This window comes from Humulus lupulus, chromosome 2 (genome assembly GCF_963169125.1).
Source record: "Humulus lupulus chromosome 2, drHumLupu1.1, whole genome shotgun sequence".
NCBI classification, from domain to species: Eukaryota; Viridiplantae; Streptophyta; class Magnoliopsida; order Rosales; family Cannabaceae; genus Humulus; species Humulus lupulus.
This window is the reverse complement of record NC_084794.1, coordinates 41,675,151-41,684,849: the sequence shown is the minus strand read 5'-3', so window position 1 is coordinate 41,684,849 and position 9,699 is coordinate 41,675,151. Positions and strand designations below refer to the sequence as shown.

At 33.0% G+C, this 9,699-nt stretch overlaps 1 protein-coding gene across 1 annotated transcript; it reads right to left on the bottom strand.

The window, feature by feature from the left end:
• Nucleotides 1-246: 246 nt before the first annotated feature.
• Nucleotides 247-4,150, bottom strand: LOC133814180 (uncharacterized protein At4g04980-like). The gene is made up of 9 exons (XM_062247175.1): nucleotides 3,627-4,150; nucleotides 2,955-3,116; nucleotides 2,737-2,835; nucleotides 2,521-2,650; nucleotides 1,448-2,429; nucleotides 1,204-1,366; nucleotides 957-1,121; nucleotides 717-869; nucleotides 247-532 (listed from the first exon to the last, which is right to left on the bottom strand). The coding sequence occupies exons 1-9, from the start codon at nucleotides 3,672-3,674 to the stop codon at nucleotides 320-322; spliced, it is 2,115 nt and encodes a 704-aa protein (XP_062103159.1). The 5' UTR covers nucleotides 3,675-4,150; the 3' UTR covers nucleotides 247-319.
• Nucleotides 4,151-9,699: the final 5,549 nt, after the last annotated feature.

The following is a 9,699-nucleotide window of genomic DNA, read 5'->3' as shown; positions in this document are numbered from 1 at the left end:
GGGAGAGTGTAGAATTATTTCACTCTATTTATGTTTGTTTTCCATTTGCTTTAGTTTATTATTAGTTTCCCATTTAGCTTGTTTCCAATTACTATTGATGGGTTTCCTTTATTTTAAATTGTAAAATCCTATATAAAATGGGATTTATATTAGTTATTATAAAATTCAACAATGCGTACGTAATTAATATATAATTATACATATATTGAATTTATATAATGTAAATATATGTGTTTGGAAATATTTTACATAATTTTTTATTTTTATTTTTTTTTGAGAAAAAATATTTTTACATAATTAGCTTTTTATATTACTACTCTTAAAAAGGATCAATCTCTATTTCATGTGCTAGTTGCTTGGTAAGCATATCAGCTCGATCATCTTGTCCACCTGCAAAGCTATACACACGAAATGCAAATTGAAATGCTTTCCATAGCATTTTTGTGTGTGCCTTTCCTTGCTCTTGATCACCCTTACTACTACTAGACCTCCCATTCTCACCACTTTCTTTTGCTTTTACCTTTCTTTTTTCCTGCATCAAAATTATCAGTAATTATTATACAAGTTGTTAATATCATCACCACCACCACTCCTTAAACTCTAACTAATTGCTTTTCATAATTAAGCGCTATCTGTAAAATTAGTGAATGAATACATATAATGGTGAAAAATAATTAAGTATTGATTAAAAACTAAAACGAAGAAAATTATTATACCTCAAGTGCTAATTCCATGCAGCTAGAAGAAACGTCTACCATGCATTCCTTAATTAGTATCAAAATATTGAAGTCAAATGTGATATTGTGGCTTTGGAACTTCTTAGCCTCTTCATCTTTGCTTCTTTCCAATGCATCTATTTCTCCTTTGACCTGTTCTCAGAAATATATTTAGTTATATATAAAAGTGCTCAAGGAGATACAAGATTTCATATTCATTTTCCATTTATATTGATTTACCTTGGTGAAGAAGGATTCAACCTTGTCAAGTAGCTGGCCTAAAGGAGGAGCCACTTTCCATTTTTCAAGGTTATTGACCATATCTTCTAGTTTCAAATGCAAGGCCGCTGCACTCCTTAATGATTCCAGCTTCTTCGAGGGAAAACCTTCAAACCTTGCCAGCACCTGCCATCACATCAAAACCAAATAGAGAGTTGTATCAAACTTTAGCTAGGCAAAAATTGAACATGTTCAATAATATTCTTACCTGAGTCTCATCGGTCAGTTTCTCCAGATGTTGTTCCACATACTTATGGAACTTGATAAGTTCAGACATGTCCTTTGATTGGAAGGAGTTGATAGCAGCTTTAATCTCCATGATTGATTTCGAATGCTTTTGAACATCTTCAATCTGTTGAAAATAAGCTGATCTATACATAGAACACCATAAACAAAATCATTGACACTAACTGTTGCAATATATTTACTACTAAACTTAAGGAAATGCTGACCTTTTTGTCATCTCTGCCAGAGCATCAGCCATGCCCTGCTTTCCTCCAGCAGGCCCTCCTCCTACCTTAGACTTTTTCCCTTGTTGTTTACCACTTAAGCTAGAGCCTTCCACTTTCCCTTTGAGAGTCCTGTACAAGCTTCCCATGTGGGATGATCTCTTCAGCTTGGTAGCTGCTTTCTTTGGACGAAGGGCTTTAGAAGCACCCAGTGGAGGAGGAGGAGGCGGCATGGCTCCTTTTGTTGGAGCCATGGGCGGGGGTGGCAATGGCGCATTTGATCTTATCGGTGCCAGAACAGGCCTAGCTGCAGCTACACCTAAAGGTGGGCCACATGGTGGTGATGGAGGAGCAACTACTGGCTTAATTGAAAGAGGATTTGATGGTAGCACTGGTGGTGGAGGAGGAGGCGGCGGTGAGGGGAGAGTTGATGGTGATGGTGATGTTGCCGCTGCCAATGCTATTGGCTGATGATCAGGTATTGAATTTGAGGTGTTATTTGTAAACTTTATCGAATTTTTGGTATCTTTTAAATCTGTCATCTCTTCATAGTTTGATTGAAGTGGTGATTCTTCAGCTACTTGTTGAGCTTCTTTCTTGTTTATTTCTATTAAGTGGCTGGAATCATGAGTGACTAAAGAGGGAGACATGTCAAATGAGAAGAGGTGTTTCATTCCCACAGGCTTCAAATTTTCCAGTGCCTTGAGTCTAAAAGGCAGGAGAAGTGACTGAGAGCTAGAAGCATCATGGCTGAATTCGCTGAGCTCCATACCAAAAGAACTAAGCTCAGGAGATGCTGAAGTTGGAGTATTTGGTGAAGGACAGCTCAAGCGTTTGTTGTCAGAATAAGATTCAATCAATATATCTCCAATGGTTGAGCTCTGAACTCTGCCCTCGTTATTGCTCTTATCATCTTCATCCATCACATCGAACATTTCTTTAGCAATATCAGTCATGTATCTAAGCTCTGCTAGCACTTTTCCCCCTATGGAACAAACAACATGTACCAGCTTTTTATTTTTGATTAATGTAAAGATACTACTACATATAGTTGGAATGAAATAAAGATTAATCACCAAGTTGCTCCAAACTGATCATGTTTTCCAAACAATCCCCTGCATTATGTCCCCAATTGTTTATCCACTTATGATTCTTAGCCCATGAATCTCCAATGGCTTTTAATGCCTTGTATAAAAGAGCTAATTCCTACAAGTTATTTGACTTGATGTTAGTTTTACATCTCAAACCAGATTGTCTAAAACAATTGAATTAATATTTTACTGAATATATACATGATCTATTGAAATATTTTCAGTTTCTGGTGCAAGAACATTGTACGGAACAACATTGGGATACAGCTTGTGGAGATCTTCTACTGTTCCCTTGACCAGCTGTAAGAATCAGCAATTCAATTAGGAATATGAACAAAATTGTGCTCTAGACTTGTACTTCATATTAGTAAATACAATAGATATCCAACTAACTACGATTATTCATAATCATTTTGTACCTCGCTGATGGGACTTGAGCCGTCACAAGGAGGAAGATCAATAATATCTCGAAAGGTTAAGATCTTCTTTCGAAGCTCAACCATGAAGATGAAATTTCCAGTCCATCCACATGGATTGCCAGAAATTCCCCCTAGATTCGTAGAAAGACCTGAACTTTTTCCCTACAAGTAAAGTATAAACATAACCTTGAAGGATTTTTCATATTTGATCTCTAAGACAATTAGCATAATGTGAAAATTTGTTTTTCCTACTTGACTAGGCATCTACTAATTTGGTTCTAATATAATATGGCACACTCATGAAACGAAGCTGACATATAGTTGAGCCAAGTCCATAAAACTTGTTTTTACATTAGTTAAATTATAATTAATTAAGGTAAGTGATGTTTTAATTTTCAAAGCCAATTCTAGGTTCCAAATAAATAAATACTTGTGCTTGTTTTACCAATATGCTCACACATTACAGCTAGCAACTAAATTTTCTTGCCATATTTGGTTTTTATTTTTTGAAGTCTTGTATATCATTTTCAATGCCTAGTCTAGTTTTCACAACTTTAATTAATTACAAGCATTTTTTGTCATAAAAATATAAAAAGTTATGCAAATTTGAATCAAACAACACAAATCTAAACCATGCATTTCGTTATATAATTAATTATCATGCCATCATACCTGAAATCTACTCAAAAATGGTGCCGCAGTGTATAATCCAGTCGCCATATCTGATATATCAAAAGAATACTATATATACAAACATGTACACGCGTATATAAATCGCCAATTGGATTATAATTAACTCCACAAAGCAAAGCAAGAACACGAAAAGTGATTGAAAAATATGTTGAAATATGATGATTAATAAATAATGATGAACAAGATCGAGAGACAATAGTGCCTATATTTCAAAGGGTAACCGAATCGATCGATCACGTGATCGTCCACCTAGTGGCGGTGGTGGGTGGCTGTATGACAGGGTTGTAACCGCGTTGGCGTACCGGTTGCCTGGGCAACCTTGTCGTTGGTGCATCTTCGGCTCTATAATGGCCAATCAATCCCTCACCTCCTGCCATATCGGAGCAGCTAGGGTCTGTGCTATGCCACTTGTCTTTCTCTGGTGCTGTGCGATATGTTGCATAATAATATTTGTATATTATTTCAGTAACTACTATTAAGTTAGGCTTAACCCAATTTGGTTGAGGTTGAATGGCCAAAGTTTTGTGATTTCTGTTTACTTAATCGGCCATCATTATTATTAAAAAAATATAAAAAAAATCGGATATCATTATATATAAATATAGGGTAGTTCTGTAGTACCGGTGCGGCTGGTTTTTCTACCGTTGATATTTGAACAACGGATCTGATTATGCAGACACACTTAAGTTTATGGTGTGCCCCATTTTTTAGTTTCATTTGCGATTTTTTCAAATAAAAAATTTGTAGAAAAACAATGTATGTCGCAGCATTAATGATGCAATTGCGATGAAATGATGCTTAATGATAGATTAGCGATGGTATCATAAAAACTTAATTTTTTGTATTAAATATTTATAAAAATGTCATGAAAATATATTTATTTTCATGTCATGTTTAATATTGTCATATATTAAGATGTCTAAATTTTTTAAGGTTGATTCACTATTTTTTTATTGTATTTTTTATGCATTTTAAAAGAAAAAAAAAAATAAAAATAGCATTTAGGAAGTAGTTAAAGAAGGCAAGGCTATAGATTTCTCGATATCAGGACAGGGGTTATTGATATATAAGGATCGGGTATGCGTGTCGAATGATCAGGGGATTAAGAAGAAGATTTTAGAAGAAGCGCACAATACCCCATACTCAGTTCACCCAGGGTCGACTAAGATGACTTACGATCTTAAGGCAATGTATTGATGGCTAGGCATGAAGAAAGACATAGTGGAGTATGTGTCTAAATGCTTAGTATGCCAGTAAGTGAAGGCAGAACATCAGCGGCCTGCACGCTTATTGCAACCACTTAGTATTCCAGAATGGAAATGGGACGACATAGCCATGGATTTCGTGATGGGATTGCCACGAACAAATAAGCAACACGACTCGACTTGGGTAGTAATAGATAGACTAACAAAGTCATCTCATTTCCTGCCTGTCAAGACTACATTTATGGTAGATCAATACGCAGACATTTATGTTCAAGAAATAGTAAGACTGCATGGAATCCCTAAGACCATAGTATCCGATAGAGGATCGGTGTTTACATTGAGATTTCGGGGAAGCTTGTAGCAAGCCATGAGTACCAAGTTAAGTCTTAGTACACCATTTTATCCTCAGACAGACGGTCAGTCCGAGCGTACCATACAGATTTTAGAAGATATGTTGCGTGCTTGTGTTCTTGATTTCGGAGGATCATGGAGTAAGTATTTGTCGCTGATAGAATTCTCCTACAACAATAGCTACCAGTCAACGATCGGGATGGCACCCTACGAGCTACTTTATGGAAGAAGGTGTCGATTGTCGTTACATTGAGACGAGGTAGGAGTAAGGCAAATTCTTGGACCCGAAGATGTTAGAGAAGCTCAGGATGCACTAGCGTTGATTAGAAAGCGTATGCTCACTGCTCAGAGCCGTCAAAAAAGTTATGCGGATACCAAGCGGCGTGATGTGGAATTCAAAGTCGGAGATCAAGTTTTTTAAAGATATCTCCTATGAAAGGTGTGAAGCGGTTTGGGAAGAAAGGAAACCTAAATGATACAATTTGAAAAGATTTAGGACTTAACTGGTATAAAATTAACTTTTTGGACCTAAGTATTATAAAGTGTAAAGAATAAGGACTGAAAAGATAGATTTTTATCGTAGCCTAGCAATCTTGAAATAAAAGAGAACTTAGTATATGGGTTATACACTTGCCTGGCATATTAAAATTCCAAATTATTAAATTTAGGGAAATTTGTGGTTAAAGTACTAAAACTCACTTTTTTTACACTTAAATACCAAAATTTTATTTTAAGTGAAAGTACCAAATTTTTTCTTTTTTCTTGCATTTCGGTAACAACTGTTAAGTGGTACTTTTGACCCATTAATGGCCACGTGTTAGCTAACGGTTGATCCACATTTTGATACTTTCACCACATAGAAAAAATTAAGTTTTGGTATTTAGCCGTAAGAAAACACAAAGTTTATGTATTTTAGTCGTAAGTTAAACCAAGTTTAGGTATTTTAGCTGTAAGTAAACACACCAAGTTTAGGTATTTTAACCGCAAATTTCATTTATTTATTTTTTAGGAGACAATAATTTCAGCATTTAATTTTATTTTTATTTTAATACTGATTTATTTTTTATTTTAACTAAAATAGATTTTTAATTATTTTTATATTTTAATTATGCTATGAAAAAATAGATAAAAAAGTCAAACAATAAGATTTTTATTTTAAAGGAAGAAAATATTTGTTGGAGTTAAATTTTGTTTTCCATAGCATTGATGAAGACATGAAAATGTTGTTTTATTGATATGAAAATTAAAATAAATCAATTTTTAATTAGTATTTTTATAGATTTAATGTTATATATTTTATAAATGAAAATATTTAATTTATATTTGTTTTGTAGGAAATTAAATATATGTTTTGCATTTTTGAAATGAAGAAAAAAGAAAAAAAATTAAATATTGGTATTTCTCAAGTTAAAAATATATTTTAATTGATTTAAAAATTAAAAAAATAAATCTGTATTAAAATAAAAATAAAAATAAAAATAAAAATAAAATCCTAAAACTTAATTTTGTCTTCTCTAAAATAAATAAGAGAAATTTGCGGCTAAAATACCTAAAATTTTGTGTTCACTTACAACTAAATACCAAAACTTTATTTTTTTTGGTGGTGAAAGTAACAAAGTGTTACTTTTTCTTGCATTTCGATACCAATCATAAAGTACCAAAAGTTTTTTTAAAGATATTTCTCCACAAGTTTATTTTCTTGTAAAAAAAAAAAAACTTTAATGTCTACTACCATATCTTCTTTCAATTAATGCATGTTACGGTGCTTGTGCTACATAACTCTTTTAAGAAAATCAAATATATTTATTTTCTCTCTTATTTTTAAGTGTATTGTTGCATAATCCTAATTCATTGTTATTTGTTATCATTATTATCATTTTTAAAACAAATTTCATTTTCATTACTAAAGTACCTTTTACAAAATGATTGAATGAGGATTTTAAAAAAAAAAAAGTTATCTCTCTCTCTTAGGATCTAGGGTTTTACCTTTTCATTCTTCTCAGCCACTGGTGCTCCTGGCACCTTTGCTTGTGCATCGACTTTGCTTTAGCCGAGATAGGATTAGATAATATTATAACGATGGAGGAAAACCTCACAATTATAACTCTAAGCATAAGGGTGCAGAGTCTCAGAATGTTTACTTAACTAGTAGTAGTTGGTAGTATTTTAGATTTCGTGGATTTTAGTTCAAATCGGGACTTAGCAGGACACTCATAGCAATAATTATTGATTTTATAAGTTTAACCTATAGTTTAGAAATATTAATTATAACATAAGGTTTGATTAATATTTTTGGTCGTAGAAATATTTTAATTATAATCTAATGTTTAGATAGAATTTTAAGAGCATACACTTGTCAAAATCTTGTTTATTTGAGGATTTAGGCATTTTAAATGGATAATTCAATAATAGAAGTATCTAGAAGCTCTAGAACCTTCCAGAACCTGCTGTAATCACGTATTACTCAGTTAAAGCTAATTAATCAACTCTAATTATCCTTAATTTGTGCAAAAACATGTTTAAAATATATACGTATGCCGACATATCGCAGCTATAGGGGCGATATATCGCCAAACGGGAGATACGGAAAACACGTTGACTTTGCACGAACAAAACCACAAACACTTGGGATATAGGGTCAAGTGATATATCGCCTAGGGTGGGCAATATATCGGCCCTAGGTGTAGTTTTTCAAACTCCGAGGAATCCGAGCTTGATTCATCCCTTAACCTTTTGACTTGCCTTTGAACGTTTTTTACCGAGTCTTAAGCATTTGACTGAGAATATTCAAATATTTTTCATTTAATATTCATTATTTTATTCAAGCCAAAAAGTAGATAATTTCATTCCTTGAGCTCTATAAATACGATCTACTACTTAGCCATTTTTCTTTATTCTTCAAGTTGTGTTAAGAGCCTTCAAGCTGCTAGGGTTTCTATAGAGAGATACACTTGGGTTTTGGGATAAAATCTTTATCATCTTAAGCTTTATAAACACTTGGGTAGTGAGATAAAGTGTGTTTTTGATATTGAAGTGTAGACCGGTTCTAGTTCATCCAAGGTAATATTATTCATAAGTTCTATTCTTTATGATTCCTTAGTTTTCCTTAAGTTTCTTTCAGATCCTAACTTTTGTTTATGGTTTTGTGGTTAGGTGTTTATGTTCTTTGATTTAAGGTTCTTCTCGGTAAGTTTCTTCTTTGATGGTTTAGTTTCTTTTCATCTATTTTCTTTAGAAACTAACCATTCTTACTTTTGGTTTTAGGAGTGTTCTAATCCCGCTCTTATTCTTAAATATCCTGGTTTTGGTAAGGAAAATACGATAGATTTTATATGCTTATATGTTATGTATATGTTATGTTTATGTTATGATATTTATATGTATAGTATGTTTTATAGTCTTTTGGGCATATGACTTGTCTAGCTAGCAAGCCCCAATAATTTATGGGCATATGACTTGCTTAAATAGCAAGCCCCACAAATCTATAGGCATATGACTTGCCTAGTTAACAAGCCCCAAGAAGTATGGTGACCATTGTAGTCCTATATGATATATGTTTTATAGTATATGTTTATGATATAGCCTTATGTTTATGATTTATGATTTATGTTAAATGTTGTTAGTAGATTTTCCTTGTTGGGCATTAGGCTCACTCCTTTATTTTTTTAGTGTGATGCATGAAAGTAGATATGGAGGTAGAAGGATTCTTGATGGCTTGACTTGTGTGTTAAGGATGAATGGATTGAGTGGACTGCGTGTCGATTGAGGATGACGTTTATTTTAGTCTTTTGAATTATGTTTCTTTTGTAATTCCACATTTAGTTTTTGAACAATTGATTTAAAGTTATATTTTTATGTTTTATTAAACAATGGGTACCCATACCACATTTTATATTTTATTTTGTAATTAGCATAATATTTATTTTGGAGTTTTAATAAAGTTATGATTATTTCTTATGTATGTTTTTGTTTAAAGTAGTAGCTATGTCTTGTAGTTTTGATGGTCCAAGGTCTTAGAAATAGTTGGGTCATTACAATTGGTATCAGAGCAATGGTTCATTTGCATGAAGTTCTCCTTGATACACACGCTCAAGCTCCAAATCTAACCGTCAATGTAAGTATTTATGTTATAGTTATTATGCCTATGTGTTTAGCTAACATTTTAGCCTTATGTTTTCAGTTAAGAATGGATGGAGCCTTGACCTATAAGGATATCTGAGCCATTAAGGCCTTTAAAATAATTAGAGAACCAAGAAATACAGTAGGAGTGCTAGAAAGAATCACTCGGAGATTACTTTTATTCCACAATGAGATAGGTCACCTCCAAACAACTAAACAAATCATGACGAGAGCAACTGAGCAATATGTTTTAGTGATTAGACTTTTTAAAGATTATCCTACTGTAATTGCAGCTTTAGAAGAAATATGGGAGACTATAGATGATGAAGATGAATTACCAGTAGCTATGAGATATTATTTTCTCATACTTAAGTTCA

What these genes read in the sequence shown, in the direction of transcription:
- LOC133814180 (XM_062247175.1), bottom strand. Translation starts at nt 3,674, where the DNA reads ATGGCGACTGGATTATACACTGCGGCACCATTTTTGAGTAGATTTCAG. An exon ending in CATTTTTGAGTAGATTTCAG is followed by an intron (nt 3,117 to 3,626) that starts GTATGATGGCAT and finishes CTTTACTTGTAG; the next exon opens with GGAAAAAGTTCAGGTCTTTC. An exon ending in GCTCAAGTCCCATCAGCGAG is followed by an intron (nt 2,836 to 2,954) that starts GTACAAAATGAT and finishes TGATTCTTACAG; the next exon opens with CTGGTCAAGGGAACAGTAGA.